The sequence below is a fragment of the Carya illinoinensis genome, chromosome 11 (genome assembly GCF_018687715.1).
Source record: "Carya illinoinensis cultivar Pawnee chromosome 11, C.illinoinensisPawnee_v1, whole genome shotgun sequence".
Taxonomy (NCBI): domain Eukaryota; kingdom Viridiplantae; phylum Streptophyta; class Magnoliopsida; order Fagales; family Juglandaceae; genus Carya; species Carya illinoinensis.
In genome coordinates, this window is record NC_056762.1 from 35963629 (window position 1) to 35982962 (window position 19334).

The 19334-nt window shown below is 33.7% G+C and overlaps 2 protein-coding genes and 2 long non-coding RNA genes across 4 annotated transcripts; 1 reads left to right on the forward strand and 3 right to left on the reverse strand.

Moving 5' to 3' along the window:
* Positions 1 to 8353: 8353 nt before the first annotated feature.
* Positions 8354 to 9352, reverse strand: LOC122281888. The gene has a single exon (XM_043093744.1). The coding sequence runs from the start codon at positions 9192 to 9194 to the stop codon at positions 8523 to 8525; it is 672 nt and encodes a 223-aa protein (XP_042949678.1). The 5' UTR covers positions 9195 to 9352; the 3' UTR covers positions 8354 to 8522.
* Positions 9353 to 10355: 1003 nt separating this feature from the next.
* Positions 10356 to 12605, forward strand: LOC122281951. Its single transcript, XR_006230347.1, has 4 exons — positions 10356 to 10616; positions 10700 to 10784; positions 12027 to 12090; positions 12292 to 12605. It is a non-coding gene; the product is annotated as an uncharacterized LOC122281951 (long non-coding RNA).
* Positions 12606 to 13103: 498 nt separating this feature from the next.
* LOC122281000 lies at positions 13104 to 14433 on the reverse strand. Its single transcript, XR_006230113.1, has 2 exons — positions 13726 to 14433; positions 13104 to 13469 (listed from the first exon to the last, which is right to left on the reverse strand). It is a non-coding gene; the product is annotated as an uncharacterized LOC122281000 (long non-coding RNA).
* Positions 14434 to 18077: 3644 nt separating this feature from the next.
* On the reverse strand, positions 18078 to 18653 carry LOC122282442 (late embryogenesis abundant protein At1g64065-like). Its single transcript, XM_043094395.1, has one exon. It carries the CDS (start codon positions 18651 to 18653, stop codon positions 18078 to 18080), a length of 576 nt encoding a protein of 191 aa, XP_042950329.1.
* Positions 18654 to 19334: the final 681 nt, after the last annotated feature.

Below are 19334 nucleotides of genomic sequence, written 5' to 3' on the forward strand. Positions count from 1 at the left end.
AATAGTTATATTATTCAAAATTATAAACATTATGGGCTTTTTTTATACTAATGAGCTGAAAATACACATTGCAGAATTTTTTGTATATTTCAAGAATGATGGGCTTTTTTGTATGATTAAGCCCCCATTTGAAATTGGTTTGGACCAATATGGACCGATAGCTAACAGTCTACTATGAGTGATCGGTTCAATCCAATTTGAGAAAATGATAGACCAAAAAATATGGACCGAAAGTAACTTATCCCCCGAACCGGACCGATTTACACCCTTAGATGTAGTGCAAGAAAAGCCATCAATTCTTTTTTTGTTTATATATATATATATTACTTGATCGTTAATAAAGTACTTTTAAATGAATTTGTAAATTTTTTCTTTTTTTAAAAAGAAAAAAATTTAAAAATATTTGAAAAAATTTAACACAAAATAAAAAAAGTGCATTGCACTTGTTGGTAAGAATCCTCAGAAGCCACCAAGAATCGCTACTCTTGGTGGCACTAGCATGATACATATTTAATATTGGGGGTTAAAAACCTGTCTACGGATTGTATTTAATGTAATGAAGTTTGTCTACTATCTCTATCTTCTTCTTCTTCCCTTTTGTATTTATTTATTTATTTTTACTTTTAAAGCTGTCTACTATCTCTATCTGCATAAAGCTGAGTATATATCTCAATAAAAGAATTACAAGAACTCGCAATCCATAAAAACAAAAGCAAATTCCCAACTATTATTAATTTTGAACAGCCCTTGAACACAAGTGGATCGAAGCAACATTATTGATCACAAAAAGGATAATGAAATGCCCAAATAGTATTAATTACCATCTGAACCAATTGTCAAAGTTTTTTGTCGACTGGATTTGCTGTCTCTTAATTTGGAACATTTCGCACCAGATAGCGCCAGCATTTGTTATGGGGTTGAGGGGGTCACAATCTTGAAGACTGTAAAATGTGAGTTTTAACTTCTTCTTCTTCTTTTTTTCCTGAGAAGTTATATTATTTCAAAGAGTACTGTTACACAGTACTCCCATACAGGGACTCCTAATTTGCAGTCCTAATACGTGAGCACATGATTTCTATTCGAATGACCAAACTGTTACTGCTTCTATTTGAGAGAAAAAAACAACACAAATGAAGTGGATTCAAAATCTAGAAATTTTCCTCCTTAAATCTGTGTCCATTGCCAATCACTGGCTTCCCCCACCAGTGGTCGAGTGCTCAACTGCCCATTACCAACCTTCTCCATCATCAATGGAGCATGTAAGGAATTTGTAAGTCATACATAAATTTGTTAGCTTGATCTACTTAGTTCCTCTATTCCCCCCCCCCCCCCCCCCCCCCCCCCAAGATAAACGTATGCTATATGAGCTCAAATAGAAGCTCTCCAAGGTTATGGATGTCCACTACAAGATATCAGGTCATTTACAGCGCTTAAAATCGCTGCAAAAAACCATCGAAAATGCTGCATATACTCATTTCCAGCGATTTTAAAATATTCCTTGCACGTTCGCCGCTATTATCTCTTCTTTTTTACTCAAAGCATCGATAAAAAAAATTTGCTACTAAAAATACCATTACCAACGAATTTTTTTTCCTTGTTAATACTCCCAACATCGCTGTAACTCTCAGGCCCATAAAGATATATCGCTGAGAAATCTCAATCACAGCATTTTAAATCCTTGCAAATACTCAATAAATCGCTAGAATTGATATCTTCTATTTCTAGCGAATATTTAAAAAAAATTTTGCCAATGGGATTTTGCAGCATAATTTGAACGCTGAAAATATAACAAAAAGCGTTGCAAATAGGAAAAAAACTGTTGCTTATATGGGCATCCATGATTGTAAAATCGTTGTTAAAGTGTAATTGCAGCATTTAAAATCATTGCAAAAACTATCTAAATCGCTGCAATAACTCTCATGTATTACCAACGATTTAATTAAAATTTGTTGGAAACTATTTTTTGCAGTGTAATATAATCGCTGAAGAAAGCACCAAAAGTGCTGCAAATAGGAAAAAACTGTTACAAATGTGATCATCCAAGTACGAAAAATCGTTGTTAAAGTATAATTACAGTATTTAAAATTGCTGCAATGACTATAGAAATCGTTGCAATTGATTTGCTAATTCCAACGATTTATTTAAGAATTGTTGCAAATAATTTTTTGCAACTTAATATCAATGCTGAAAATAGAACCAAAAGCGCTACAAATATGAAAAATATTGTTGTAAATGTGGTCATCGTTGTATGGAAAATTGTTGTTAAAGTGTAATTGCAGTATTTGGAATCGCTACAATTACAGTAAAAATCGTTTGAATTAATAGATCAATTCCAACGATTTGTTTAAGAATTGTTGCAAATAATATTTTGCAGCGTAATACAAAAGCTGAAAATAGATCCAAAAGCGCTGCAAATAGCAAAAAATATTGCTAATGTGGTCATCCATGCTTGAAAAATCGTTATTAAAGTGTAATTGCAGTATTATTAATCGTTGCAATCACTATAAAAATTGCTGGAATTAATCTGTGAAATTCCAGTGATTGATTTAAAAATTGTTGCAAATAATGTTTTGCAACGTAATATAAATGCTGAAAATAGATCTAAAAGCACTGCAAATAGCAAAAAACTGTTGCAAAAGTGGTCATTCATGTTTGAAAAATCGTTGTTAAACTGTAATTGCAGCATTTGAAATCGTTGGAACTTCTATCAAAATATTGCAATTGACATTTTGGTGTATTTTTTTTTTCCCGATCTCGACAATTACGTTGGTTATATATATATAACCATTATTTTCCAAGATAAACCCACAGTACTCTTTCTCCCACCCATATCAAGGTCAAGCTTTGCTGAATCTTAAAAAAATATTCGTATGTGTGAGAGAAACGTCTAATAGTCACATCAACACCCACACAAAATGCAGATATAAAGGGTGCATTTTCGTGCTTACAAACTTCAAACTTTCTGACTCAAACAAATAGAAATTAGTCTACAAGAAAAGTGCATTTGCAGCTATGAACTTTCATTAATATATCATCACTTATTTCATCAAATAAACACAGTGTTTTGATATAATGTATAGATGGTTGGTAGGCTATGCAAATTTTAGGTACGGTGCAACAAATTAGATGTTTCTTTACTATATTCCCTATGTACATGGGCATTGCCTATTAAAATCATTGAATAAAATTTTTACTTAAAAAAAAATTCCAACTATCTGTCATAGGGGATATATAATTGTAGTGATGAAAGTGAATTAGCATTCCAAAAATGGCATTTAGCAATTTATCTTTTTTTGATATGAGGCAATCCCCTTTTTGTTGCATTCAACAATCTTGTGCTACTATATATATATATATAGTAAGGACAAAGAAAAATGAACATTTGACCAGTTGAAAAAATATAAAAACCGAGAAATGACTGTTAATACAGCAAAATAAGAAGCTAAGTAAAAAAATTGAAAACAACTGTAAATTGATAGAAATTTACAGAAGTCCAAATGGTTACTTGATTTTTGACATCCACAGGTCACCTTTTATTGGAACTTAAAAGTTATTGTACGAGTCAATTTACCATTGCTATGGTTGTAGTCTAATCTTATTTTTTTCCCTGTGGTGGTCTTTAAGCTTAAAGATGTCAGAGATAAATATGAGCAATGCATGACTATTAGCTAGCTTACGCCAATGATGTTGGATAAACAAAGATATGGGAGAGGGGACACTGTGAGAAACCATATTTATATGATGTCTGCACACACACAGAAATTAAATCTGTTGATATATACACAAAGTTTATTTAACAGAAAACAAACAAGAAACAATCAGAAAAAAGCTCTTACAAATCAAACTTTGAATTACAACACAGGGCATACAACCAAACTTCACCAACGGATAGGGAAACAAATAACCGGAAAATCAGCTAGTTCGGTTTTAAGTATGCACAAGATGCATGCCAACTCATTCACCAAATGGAGTACTGCTAATTACATTTACTGATTAGGTACATAGAAACAAACCAAAATAAATTGTTGCAAAAATTTAAGTCCATATCAAGTGCTAGATGTCTGATCTATATTGAGGAGGTCTTCAATTTTCAAAAATCATACTTTGGACAACTTTAAAGCTGTTAATAAACCAGAATTTGCAAAAGTTGCCCCCTCACAAATTCAAGTGAAAAAAGCTTGTTGTTTTTTTGAAGACATTAGAGATGAATGTTGTTCACCCCAGCTACCCTATAATTAAAATGATTAAAGTGATATGAGTTTATCGAAAAATTAGTTTATGCACCAGAGAAGTTGTAATGTTAATTTATTCAGACTAAATCTATAGCACATTGAATGTCAATATGAAAAGAGGTTAGGCCATAGCACAAATGTGCAAGCTATACTTAAACTATGTGTGCTGTCCATACCAGATAAGTGGTTTAAGTTTTGCCAAAATTGAGATGTGATAATCAATCATTCTAGGCTTTATGAGGCTGAGCTTTTGACTGTGAGACTCTAGTCTTAACAGCTTTTGCTGCAATTCATTAGGAAAGCCATAATCAGGCCTGTATGGTAAAAGTACATATAATGACACGCACTGAACCTAACTATATTGATTGAAAGAGATGCTCATAGTGGGGGTAGAAGGATACATGTTATTCTAAGTTATTCAATCCCTCAAACTCTTCAGCCAATGTTTATTTGTAAGTATTTAGAGCAACATAATACCCAGAAAACAATCAAGATGCTCCTATCTTATCTATAGAGTATGGCAGTTTGATTTTCTTGGAAAGAAGTTGGGGCTTTCCACATTTCATTAAAGAGACATTTATTTGCTTGACTCTATAAATATATCACTAAGTTACTTATATAAATAAGTTGGAAAAACAAGACCAAATCCCACCAGTCATGAGATGGAGAAATGAACATTCTTTAATTAATTGGCACAACTTGTATTGAGGTGTTTTTCTTTTTTAGCATTTCTTATACATCTTTTGATGTTATGTTATAATGCTCCCTCTTATACATCGCTACAAAATGACCATTTTCTTGTAGTGCCATGTAATTCATCAAAATCTAATATATATTAATTTTCATAATCACATTACTCCAATCAAACATGAGTGTATGGAAAACACAACATAGCCTCATGACACACAGATTAATTTTTACCTGTGTTAATAGTTTACTCAGATTTTAAAAACTGGTACTATGATCTATTGAGATTTTTATTCTTTTATTTTCTTACTCTTTCTTTGACTTGATGTATGTATGACTTTGAATTCTTAAAAGTACGTTATTATTTTTTTACAGAGTTGTGAAGTAGTTATGAATTAATTTGTATTTCAATTATCTTTTTAAAATATTACTAATTGGGGCCAAAATTGAGTCAATTAATGCAGATTTAGGAGAAACGAATTTACATTGAATGTTTCATTGACCCAAAATGAAGATATTGCATGCGAAGACCAATGTGTATTTATAGCTATGATCAATGTAAAATAGGGATATTAGATCTTCAAGCTGCGTGGAGAGGGATTCGGAGGTTCAAGTTTTGTTTCTGGAGGGCTCGATCACTACCAAGAGACATGATTAATATACTGACATCATGATCTAAAATAGTCACCCAAAACTTTAATTAAACACCTTTATTACAAGACTTTTTCTGGGTAATGTTGTTCAATGAGTAACTTCTGGTTCAGCAAAAAGAAGTTCTATTTGGTGAATATTCAAATTATCTAATACCCACAACTGATTGAGCAATCCAAACACAAGAGGCAGATATACAACCAGTATACCTCAAACAGAAGCACATGCAAATCAGTTTCATAGAGGAAGAAAAAATTTGTGTACATCTAAAAACAACACCTTTTGTAATGCAACCTACTCATAAAGGGGAGAAGATAAATTCAATGGCAATAGGAGATACTTGGAGCCTCAATTGATCATTTTTTAAAACAGATGACTAATATCTTCCTATTAGAAATGGAGACACGGAATCGTCTAGGGTAAGCGAAGGTGGAAACATAGGACCTAGCTTCCCAAATGGAGACAATATTCAAGTTGAGAAAAGGCTATGCGCACACTAGGGTTTACGATGAGGAGATTAAAATCTTCTTTGAATTTGGGGAACCAGAAACGACTCTAGAGAAGGTAGGTGTGGGGAAATGGGAATGGGAGAATCGGTAACCCAGGCAATAAGAGGAGGAGCTTAAGCCGTTGTTGCACGCTGGGAAGGGTTTTCGTTGCAAGGATTGAGAATGGACTTGGAGTTTGTTGGTGGGAATGGGTCGAAGTGCAGAAGAGCTCGAGTCTCGGTCGAAGTGGGCAAACATAGGGAAAAAAAAGTTGAGGGGAAATTAAAAGTGAAATAAGGCATTTGGCGCGGCACTTCAATCCTAGCGATAATCACAGTGCTGCAAAACAAGAATTTTACTCGCAACAACAAAAATCGTTGTAATAACACAAAAAGTCGTTGGAAATTTCGGCAATGAATATGAATTTTATTTTGCAGCAATTTTTTTCGTTACAATAACTTAAAAATCGCTACAAATAGACAAAATGGAAATTACTGTTATAAAAGTTTGTAGTGTATTGAAATCACTGCTTTTGATAAGCTATTGCAACAATTTTATTTCCAACAAAATTAAAATCGCTGCAAAAGGTCCAATTTCTTATAGTGGTCTGAACTACAAGGATGGATCTAGCTATCTTATAGAAAGAAATATAATATCATCATGTGTTCGGCTCTCTTCTCTCTCTCTATTTCTCTTTTCTTGTGAACAGAACTTTCAGATTAAAATATTGTCACCAATAATTAATAGATATATTGGATCATAGCTCTTTGCTTTTCATATTAGAGGGCAGACTTGCAGGAGGGATCCTTTGGTTTACCTACATCTATCCTGTATCCATCCCTGTAAATTTCCATGTCCATGTTCGAAAATGCACTTGTCTTATTAACAAAAGAACAAAGAAAAGCATTGCATTCAAACTTTCAAACACAATTAGAATCAACAGACAACTTCTGCACACATAAATACAGACCCTTAAATTTTCAATGATGCGTAATTTTTGTTTGATCTAGATGATGTGTTTTACCTTGTTGAATTAGGGCTGAGGCAAGGCATGACTTCCTCGAGATGATGAAGGGAACGATGGACTCAAGTTGATGAAAAGAACGACGGACTTGAGTAGGGGACGACAGTTAAGGTTGAGGAAGGGGATGGGTTTGGCGACAAGAAACTTGATTTGAAAAGGGGATAATGTGGGTTAAGCGATTCTGATGAAGGCGGCAGCAACAATGACGGCAAACTTTAGTTGAGAAGGGGACAGCGGCTCAGGGCACACGGAAAGGGACTAAGTTGATGTGAGAAGGGGATGAGGCTTAGAAGACGTTGGTAGTCACTGGGTTCCCATGCACCAAAGGACTCATTGGTAGGGGCTTTTGCAGTTATTCATTTCATTTTAGTGTAAATCCAATGTTTTGAATACCGTACCGGATGCCGTACCGGTCAAAGCACTGGAATGAAATATTTTGGTACCGGTACCGTTTCGTGTACCGTTTCGGAATAGTCGATATATAAATAAATTATATATATTAATTATATTTCAAAATAATAATTTATATATAAATAAATTATACATAAATACATATATCTATATAAATTATAAATAGTTTAGTCTAAATTGGGAGTAAAAAAAATAAATTTGTAGTTTAAAAAAATGAAAAAAAAAAAAAAAACGAGACCGAAATACCGGCCGGTACGGGTCGGTACATAGGCCAGTACAGGCCGAAATATCGGCTGGTATTTAAACCGGTACGAAATATATATAATTTCTATACCGGTCCAGTGGCCGGTACGGTACGATTTTAAAAACAATGATAAAAATACGTAAGGCGCACGTACATGTGCAATCACCTTACTAGGACTGCAAACACAATTATTCTATTTCAAAATACAAGGGTTAAAAATTGCTCCCACTTGCAATTCAAAATTTCAAAAAATTTTCTTGGGTCCCGATATCTTGGATGGAATCGATCGATGACCAGTACCATTTCTAGTAAGTACTGCTTGTCTTTTGCCCAAAATCAAATGTCAATTGTTTTTTTTTTAATTATGTTTTGAAATTTTAGTTAAGCTGTTCAGAAGCCTTCGGTGGAAATTGGGTAGGTGCGAGGGGTCAAGTCCATGATGACTGCCCACATTACACAAGTTGTCCAGTCGCTCACCTGCCTGGCCTTGTGATGACTTTATTTTTTCAAAACAAAAAAAACAAAAAAAAAAAATTGACTCTTTAAGCTCGTGTGATCATGAATACTTTCATCCTTTATTTTTTAATTCGAGACTAGAGAAGAAGTACAAAGAAAATAGGAACACGTACATTGGGATCGTGACCAATTATTTATAATTTTGTATACATCCTGACCACCATACAAATTACATAAAATTAAGCAGCAAATTAATTCCAGATATTATAAATCATCTCAACAAGACGGGAATGAAACAAAAGAAATAAACGGAAGCAGAATTAAATTTCTCACTTGCAACTCAAATCTTGGAATGCCCTATTTGACAAATGGATACTGACTGTGCAGTTCATTTGGGCAGACTTCTTCTTCTTCATCACAAACATCAACTCCACTTTCCCACTTAGTTTGGCTTGGCTGTCCAGCTTCAACAGACCTGTTTCCAATTCACTTCCAAGACTCGTAGTGCTTTTTATGGCATTGGAATTCAGATTAACGGTGACATCAACTTTTTTGGTGGAAAGCATCCGAGCCTTACCCTTGGGAATAATGAATTCCCCCACAGTCACGCCCTGGTACAGGAACGTGGCATTGGTGCTGTCATATTTGTAGGGACCGAAGTTTGTGTTCTTTACCCTTACTTGTGTTATGAATCTTATGTCAAAGAAAGGTGGTGATGCTTGAGTGCTGCCCCCAGTACTAGTGCTCGTATTCAATTTCAGGAACTCGGCTGTGCTGCTCAACCTGAGCTTAGGGGTCTTCACTTTCATAACAGTGAGAGAAAAGATCACGATGACTACGGTCTGAAACACAGCAAAAGCAGCAATATACATGGCCAACCTGATTCTTTTCTTTCTCTTGAGCTGTTCGTCGGATTGCGAAGTGTTTGATTCTTCATCGCTTCTGGGGTACGTGTTTGCTGGTGCTAAGGGATGCTCGGTTTTCCTATCATGACCAGACATTTTCTGCTTTTTCTTACAAACGATAAAGTTATAAGAAAACACTTGATTTAATTTTCTCCTTTTTCTTTTCTAGAAAAAATTTCTATATCCTTCGATCTATATACGAAGAGTACTCGAAAAGGGTGAATTGTTTGTGGCAGAGTGGTGGGAGTGATGTGTTATATATATATATATATATATACACGGAGAGAATTATAAGGTACTATATGTATAATGGGGGGGGTTAGCTTCGTAGAAAGAGAGACCCAACAGGTAGGATTTAACAACCGGTACCAAATTCTTTTCACGCGCTTGAGTTTGGAATATTGACTTCTAGAGTCCATGACTTTTGCCAAAACACGTTTTGATCCTTTTAACATTAGCTACCTAAAGAAACTTCGATTGTACCTATTTGTTGAAGAGGCAATTTATTCCGGTTTGAGGAGACATCTTGATAGGTACATGACATGACATACATATGAATGTTGTTTGTAGGAATAATTAAGAAAAAATATTGGCTGCTATTATTACAATATATACCTTATAAAAAATATTTATATATTCTATAAAAAGTATCTCTACACTTTATAAAAATTTATAAATATGTGGTGTGTAATATAAATAATGACTGATGCATAAAATTACTCAACAATTATAAAGTACTTTTGCTACACGGTAAACAATTTGTCTGTATACGCGTCCATGCACAAAGCATTTTGGGTGATGCTACCACACTCACATCGAGGGATATAGTGGCTCTACAGGTACTGCCTTGGTATCCAAATTTAAGTTCCAGCAAGTATATTTTATTTTATTTTTTAAATTTTTTAAATATTCTTAAATATTTAAAAAAGAAATAAAATTCACATTATTAATAAAAATACTTTTTAATTATTAAATAAATAAAAAATAAAAATAAAATTTGTCGAAAGAAATGCTAGAGACCCATTACCGAGATCTAAGTATTTCTCCAAGGGATATCATCGAGATTCTTCAATATATTTTTTTCGTAACTTTCTTTTCAAAACTTTTTTAAAAAATTTTAAAAAAAATCGTAAGCTAATTAAAAAATGAGTTCTTCTAGGGACAACCGTCCCTGCGTCTTCGCCGCGGCATCAGATGATGTGGCAGTGCCACTTCAGCCAATAGAAAAATAAAAAAAGAAAAGAGAGGGGCAAATATCACGGAATGGAGGGAAATAGATTTTGAAAGGGATATGCAGAGCGAAACCAGAGAGAGGGAGATCTGAGCAGAGACGTCACCCTCGCCATCGTGTCGTGTGTCTTCGGTCGATGTCTTTGGTAGCTGTCACCGTCTGGTTGTCTGGGTCGCCATCGTCACGTACCCGTAACTCTGAGTCGCAGCGGGGAGGGTGAGATAGAGATCTGTGGTTGCCATGAGAGGTGATTCGGTTCTCCCAACCCAGTCCTCCGCATATTCTTGGTGAGTGTTTACACATTTCTTCAGGCATTCTTCAAGATTTCGTTTCAAAATTTTGCTTAATGACTGGCTCTGGTCTTGAACAGTTTGGGTACTTTGACACAAGCAGAGTTCGGGCCTCGTGGGTGGATCTGTGTCAGGCCATCATCTCAGCGAAAATTATTCTTGGAGGTGCGTATGTTCTATATATGGCATATCTCCCAAGGCTGCATGTAGTTCCATGATTCTGGAAGGGAAAAGCATGCATGTCTTTGACTTTAGATTCTTTAAGGCTGAAGCAACGCATGTAATTATGCGTACATGTATTTTATACAAATATATAGGACTTTTGTGCATGCGTGTATGCCTTTTCTATTCTCTTCTTATCTATTCTTTAATTTATTTGGTGCTGTCGTTATGGATTATGTATGCCAACCAAAGTAGTTTTGCTTAAGCAGCTTTCGATCGAGATGGTGACATGCATATAGTTGATCAGAGAAGAGAGATTAATTGCCAATCTTTTGATCTTAATCTCATGTTTGTGCATTAACATACGTATATTCGAAGTTGCCGCGAAGTACATCAATCTTCACTTGCAGTATATAATGTGATTTTTATTTGTTACCTCTTCATTTAATTAAATTGAAAAAGCTTCAAATGAAGTTTTCCTTTACCTTCTATTTAGATGGTGCCCTGCTTTGAGAAATGTTTGAGAAATTGCTCAAAAAATTTTGGCATTACATTATGAAAATCCTACTTCAGTTGGTTGTCTCCTCATAGCATACCTAACACTGGTTCAGCATGTGCATGATCATGGCTATCTATTCTTGTTGGGCATCCCCACCTACGGGCCTATTTCCTTTCGGTCAGGAAGCTTTAAGAAATTTGATGAAGACAAATGGTGCATGGACATACAGAAAGAGAGGGCAAATCACCCTCTTCATTTATTAAATAAGTTGGAGCCATTGTTTTCCTATATACAGTCCTCAATCTATCCATTCCATGTACGTGGGAGAAATTTAATGATAAGACAAAGGAATATTCAGGAAAAGGACAACTGGATGTTAGACAACAATTGATATAATCTGGTAAAGAAACATCACTTGACTCACAATTGTTAACTGCCAAAATTATGCTATAAAGGATTCTATATATAGTCCTCACTCTATTTAACGCTTAAGCAATTGAATTACTTCATTCTATTTAATAATATATAGCTTTCCATCATTTTAATTATTAGTTCACTCAATCTTACAGACACATACAAATGTAGCATATATATCTTCATGTTTTAAAATTGAGTTATATTTAAGATCATAAACAAATGACATTACTTTTGCTAATTTTCAAAAGTAGAGTAATTTTTTTTTTTTTTTTTTTTGAACGGCTTGTATATCCATGCATATATTGACAATGCATTTGTCTCATTCTCAGCATGAGAAAAAGGAAAGAACAACCATCTACGCAAACATCATCTAGCTCAAATCCCCCATCCGTGGTATGTTATATCATTTATTGTTTTGTTTTTATGAGTATTTATCACCAGGGTGTGCCACAAAGCACAGCTTTTGAATTACTAGATCCCAACTTTGAGAAATAGTGATTCAGAGTCAAAAAAGTGTAAGTGGATCCTAATTTTTTCTGATATTTTAATGTATTTATTGACACCACGTTAATATTTGAGTTTTATTCTTTATAGATGCACTTTGGATTTGATGGATCACAATCGTTGCATCATGGGATGGACGGATCACAATCACTGAAATGATTTTTGTGGCTTGAATGGATTTTTGTGGACTTCAATGTATTTTTTGTGGACTTTAATGTATTTGTTTGTGGATTGAATATAATCTAGGGTTTTTTTTTCCTAGATTTAATGTATTTTTATGGACTTTAATGTATTTGTTTTGTAGATTTAATGTATTTATGTGGCTTGAATGTAATCCAAAGATTTTTTTGTAGATTTAATGTATTTTTGTGGCTTGAATGTAATATAGGGATTTTTTGTGGATTTAATGCATTTTTGTGGTTTGGATGTATTTTTGTGGATTTTTTCTTAAAGAAGCATAGTTGCAGGTTTGTGATGATAGAATGAAAGCAGATAATTCGACTTTTGATAGATCAGAATGGACTTTACTTCATGATTCATATGTTATCATATTGGAACTTTCAGATAATTATATTATGGTTTTGTTGACAAGTGAAATGGTGGCCTAAGTTTAATGGTTATGGTCAAAATTAAAAGTTGGTTGAGACCCGTTTTCATACAGATCATGCCATGTTTCAGATTGTAATTGTGTATCAGATGGTATTGATGAAAAAAAAGTATCATTCTGCCTGTGTTGTTGGATCTAGAGTTGTTGGCTCATGGATTCTATGTGACATCCATGGAAAACAAAACTAGAAAACATGTTATATCAGATTTATAAAATAAAAATATAAACTAGAAAACCGGAAATCATAGTTGACGGTATCATTTCTTAGACTTTGTAATTTGACTGAAACTTCAACTAGATGCAAAAGTCTAGTAGAACTTGTCAAATTACCAAAACTAGAGCTACACATATTTACAACTCCAAGCTCCAACAAAGTTCGCGATAGACATGTACAACTTCTCAATACACCAAAATATGTTAGAATAATTACTTATTGGCATGTCCAATACAAATGCAAAAGTCCAGTACAAAAACAAAAGTCCATTACAAAACAAGCTTCGTTTTTTCTATGGCCACCTTTGCATAACGGTCAACAACATTCCCATCTTTATCAACCAGGAATTTGGAAAAATTCCACTTTATATTGTCTTCAAATAGGCCCACCATTGCTAGACTTCAAGAACTTGTACAACGGAGCAGCTTCTTTACCATTCACATCCACCTTACAGTGCATGAAATAAAGTTTCATCAGGCATTACTCCAACTAAGATTAGGAGAAAAAAGGCATAAACCCAGGAAGCAAATGAAGGAATTGAATCTGTCTCGTACAATTATACAATGATTAAAAAAAAAACAATTGCTAATTTCAAATTTTCAATCTCTCATGTCTACCCACAAATTTCAAAAGTGAACGTCAGAACTAAATCATCCAGTACTACAGCTAAATAACAAGAAAGAAAGGAGCATAATTCACATACTGGCAAATTTTATTCAGATCCAAATATTTAGTCTCCAACAGAATTGAGCCAACTTTCTGCACTTGATAAGACAGAGGCACTAACAGATCTAAAAAGAAAAATAAAACACGAAAAGCTAAAGCATACCATTGGGATGCAACATTGACCATCAAGAGCATCTTCCCCTTATACTGGCTGAGATCAACATCATTTCCCCTAGCATCCTGCAAGCACGAAAGCAGACTGAGGTGAATGGAGTTGGGTCGTGGCAAATTATGAATATACATTACGTTCAACTAAGACACAAACTGACCTCAAGGAAGATAACCACGTCGAGACAAACGTGACTATTCCTTAGGAGTTAGGACGCTAAGTTAGCTAAGGCTCTTAACTTAAAGAATAAAGATACAGCCATCAGTACTCCGTCTTGCACTTATGCTAGCGACTAGTCCGACGCCTATGACATGTTGCAATATTTAAAGAAACTATCACAATTACCAAGCAAACACATGCGAACCAAAAGGAAACCCTATCTAAAATCACAGCTTTTTGGTTGTACCTTTGATTATTATTTTCATATCGTTTTTCTCAGCATCCAAACAAACGGCTACTTCAGCAGTAAAGCACTAACTAAATTTCGTTCAAAAACATTCATTTTCCCATCACTCAAGCAGCTTACTGTTGAATGAAAGTATAGAATCAAAACCTTTTCTTGCCAAAACGAAATATACCAACTGTTATAAAACTTGTGTTTTATAGTTACAAAATTATGCCAAGATTTAATAAAGAAATCACAGTTTAATATCCTATATATATAAGGCTTGTTTACAGAAAACAACAACACGTACTTCTTTCTGTTTATGACAAAAGAAATAATAGAATGCTCAAGATTACATCAGAAACAATATATACATATCGGCTATGATCACAAAACCAACATTATACCAACACAGATCCAACTATCAATATATCAGCACCTTCCAGATCAGTTATAACGCATGGATCAACAAGATAACAAGAACAGATATATCAGGAGATTACAAGAATCATATATGAACAAGAAAATAAAAGGAAATAAGAAAGCAAGGAAAGAACACACCGAGATACGTGGTTCGACCCTAATGGTCTACATCCACGACAGGAATGGCCTCAGAGATCTTTATTGATGAATCAAATCAATCACAGAGAAGCCTCAGTTCAGATACATACAGAAACACTCAAATCTCACAAAGAAATCACACCGATTTCTTCCCTCAAGCACAAACCCTAGAAAACCCTAGAATCGCCCTCTTTCCCTCTGTGCCTCTTATTCTCAGCCGATACACACAAATGAAATCTGCCCTTAGGGTTACAAGGAACAAGATGTATATATATGGTGCATCAGGATTGTAACACGTGTATCGGATCCAACGGCTCAGCTCATATATTCGGATTAAAGGCACCAGCTCCTCACGTGCCTGTTGAAAGTAGATTTAAAGCTTCACGGGACCAGTTCGAGCCACAAGCTCTTCATACACTTAAACACAGAATAAACCATTAGTAATTAAATAACCAGCAGATAAGAAATGATTTGACATACATATTACACCAACCAAATAAAAACAAAACCCATAGAAAAAGCAAAGCATCTCTGAAGTAAACAAAGGAAATAACTTCCAAAAAAAAAAACAGAGAAACTAGCCTTGACGGTGAAGTCATGGACTACTATTCGAGGATTGGCTAGCCATTGCACAAACTGAATACAAATTACACAACACTGGCCCCAATAAACTGGTCTTGATTGGCGACGATAACAAAGAAACTAGCGAAACCTGCGAGGAGAACAAAAGGGCTTACTTTTTATGGTATAAGATCTGCCGTGACAAGGGAAAGGACTTAGATATGGGTCCCAAGAAATGAATTATTCGAGAACGTGAGTCATGGACGGGACCGACCGAATTAAAAATATATATTTTTATTATATATATTATTTTATATAATTAATTATGTAATTTTTATTTAATTTATTTTTATTTATAATATAAAATTTTAAATATGTAATTATAAAATAATATTCTATTAATTAAATAGTATATATTATCAATTAATTATAATCAATTCACCATTAATTAATTACTAACATCTACATATATATCTAATTAAAGTTATTAGATAAATGTTTTTTAAAATACCTAAATTGTAAGTAAATATAAAACAATTGGTAAATTATAAATTAACTAACCTAATACCAATTTCCCGTTATGTATATATGTATATAGTATATATATATTATAATTTATATATAAATATAATTTATAATTTAGAATATGTATTATGTATGTATATATAATTTATAATATGTATCATTGACCATATAAATTTTTTTTTAATGAGTTAGTTACATAATCTATATTAATAATTTACTTAATTTTAATTTAGTAATTTAAATAAAATGTTTAATTGATTTATTTAGAAAAAAAAGAATATTGAACCCAAGGTTTCAAGTTTCATGTGATTATAAATCTACACATGGATTTTGATGATAACAAATGAATTCAAAGAATAAATGAGCTTCAAACTCAAGTTGTCCACACAATGGAGTCAAGCACATCAAAGAACCAAGCATGAGCAAGAAGGAAATAAGTTTACATTAAAGTCATAAAGTAATGTTGTAAATTTCTTAAAATTCAAAATTAGGATTAATGCTCAAAATTAATATTTTATTATAAAGCATTAAAATACATTTTCTACATGTGCATGAATATTTTTGAAAATTAAATTTGAAAATTTTGAAAGATGATTGATTGTCATCTTTTACATGTGCATGCCTTGATTAAAGGGTTGAACTTTGAAAATATTAAAGATGATTGATTGTCATCTTTCACATGTGCATGTTTTATTTGAATATTTTCAAAAGTGATTGATGCTTTTTTAGACTTATACAAAAGGTAGATGATTTTGTTTGAAAAATTTGAAAAGTAAAGTGTGCTCCTTTTGTCATATACAAAAAGTAAAAGATTAGATTTAAATTTTTTGAAAAGGAAAGTGTGCTCCTTTTGTCATATGCAAAAAGTAAAAAATTAGGTTTGAATTTTTTGAAAATGAAAGTGTGCTCCTTTTGTCATATGCCAAAAGTAAAATATTAGATTTGATTTTTTTGAAAAAGTGAATGATGTTGTTTTTGACATGTGAATCTTTTTAAATTTGAATATGAAGTCTCATATGCCTATAAATAGATCATTTGAGAGCTTCACATTTACAACACCAAGAGCATACAACATTCATTCAAAGCTTTCATTCTCTCTTCTCTAAGTATTGTGCCTTAATCTTTATTCATTTTGAGAGATATAGTTTGCGTTGTATTATTCTTATTTCACTCATTGAGGAGTGTTTTCTGATAACCTACCCACTATCAGCTTTTGTACCAGAAAAATAGTGTGTATAACCCTTGTGCGTGTAGAAAGTATTCTACACGGGGAATAGTTGAATTACCACGTGTAAAGTGATTGCAAGTGTAGAGGGTATTCTATACGGATCCTTTGTAGTGGTGTTATTCAAAGGTGTAATAGGTTTCTATCTCCACCTGAAGGAGATTGAATAATGAATTTGGGAATTCTCAAGGGGTAGCTTGAGGCGAAGACGTAGGCAGTAGGGCCGAACCTCGTTAACATACTGAGTTTGCTTCTCTCTTACCCTTACTCTTTATATTTATTGTTATTTCATATTTTGTTTATATTTTATATTATATATTTAATTTATAATTGTTATTTTTTAATACAACTCAATTCACCTCCATCTTGTGTTAGTCATCTAGACAACAAAGAATAAAAAAGAATAATTAGATCCGACCGAATGAGACCGGACCGAACGGACCGACTAGATGTTTGGTCCAGTCCAGTCCGAAAAAAATGATAGACCGAAAAAATAATAGACCGAATCGGACCGGACCGAACCCAACCAGACCGGACTGTTTTCACCTCTAGTAAATTATAAAATTAAATATTTAAATTTACATTTCTGATTAAAGATCTGACCGTTAAGAAAAATTAAAAATTAACTACATGAAATAATCCAAACGAATGGACTCCAATGGAGACTGGAATTAGAATGAAACATATTGATAATACTTTAGAGATAGAAAATTAGGCTTTTTTCAGTTTGAAGTAATTTGCCCTTATTATAATTTGATTTTTACTTGTCTCAAAGCAATACAAGAGAAGGATTTGAAGGGCCATCTATAAAAGAGGGAATTGAGATAAAGAAAACAAAGAAGAAACAAAATAGAAATAATATATGATAATTCCAATAATATCAAATTTTGTTGAGCAGATTCTCCAAAGTCCGAACAGATTTGGAGGAACAGTTTTGCTAAACAAAATCAACCGGTAAACATGTTATTCGCAATCTAAAATATGAACAGCCCTGCCTTTCAAGTCAACAGTCATTGTGCAGTTCATCTCTGCCGTCTTCTTCTTCTTCATCACCTTCATCAGCGTCACCTTCCCTCTCAACCTCGCAAGGCTTGTCAGCGTCACATTCCCAGAATTCAGCTCATTACTCAGCTTAGCAGTATCTGAGGCACCAGTATTAATTGAGGTAACATCAATCGTAACTCTCATCTTCTTCGTTTTCCTAGCTTTTGCACGTCCCTTGATAATATCTCCATAACCCACAACAGCATTCCCATTATAACTTACGTTAGCAGTGCTATGATCAAACTTGAAGTGCCCGAAATTCTTGTTCTTCACTGCGATTTCGGCGTTCAAAGTCATGCTGAAGAAGGGGGAGCCCGATGCACTATAGTTGAGATTATCCACCGTCACGGATCCCAGCCTAACACTTGGAGTTTTGATGCGCATCACTGTCAATGCAAAAACCAGAATGATTATGGTCTGGAAAACAACCCCAGCTATGATATATGCAAAGCATTTCCTATTCTGCCTGCTCTTGAATTTCTCAGACTCCAACATGGTTGTATATGTACTGGGTTTGAAACCTTGCCAAGATATTCCTTTTAGCTCGATTGGCTAAAGTGATATTTGTATGCTATTAATGGAGTTGGTTGCTTTCAATATATATGGAACCAAGGAGTACTAGACATTAATTTCTTTATTCTTCGTGGAATATGAACATGATTAAGATTGTGGAATATTGTGTTGTTATTGGACCAAATGAAAACGTACGAAAAATTGTCGTAGCCATTAGGTTATTGTCAATAGAGGCGCCTGGAAAATTATACAAAAAATAATTGAAAATAGGACAAAGAAATAAGCTTGTTCTGAAAGAAGCAGCCCCCACACCCATGCAGCTAGCGCCCAGCTTCGTACATCTTGGTTTACACGTATATACGTACGTACGTAGCAATTACCAAGAAACGAGTTGGCAGCTAGGGTTATTGACTTAAGAGGTTAGTTCATTAGTTTCAATGCTTTCACATATAATGCTAACGATAGCAAAATTAATTGATGGGTCCCTCTTTTGACAAACCTTGCAGCATATCAGTTTCAAATTTAAACAGCTTTATTATTTTATTTTATTTTTAAATTTCCAGCTTTTGTTAATTTGGTTTCTCTCTGTTTGTATTGACTTTCTTCTGTCAAATTATCGGCCGGTAATTAATTTATTATTAATGTTATAGGGTGAAATCTTTT

Bases quoted from the DNA above. Each gene is read 5' to 3' on its own strand.
- LOC122281888 (XM_043093744.1), bottom strand. From the start codon at position 9,194: ATGTCTGGTCATGATAGGAAAACCGAGCATCCCTTAGCACCAGCAAAC.
- LOC122282442 (XM_043094395.1), bottom strand. From the start codon at position 18,653: ATGTTGGAGTCTGAGAAATTCAAGAGCAGGCAGAATAGGAAATGCTTT.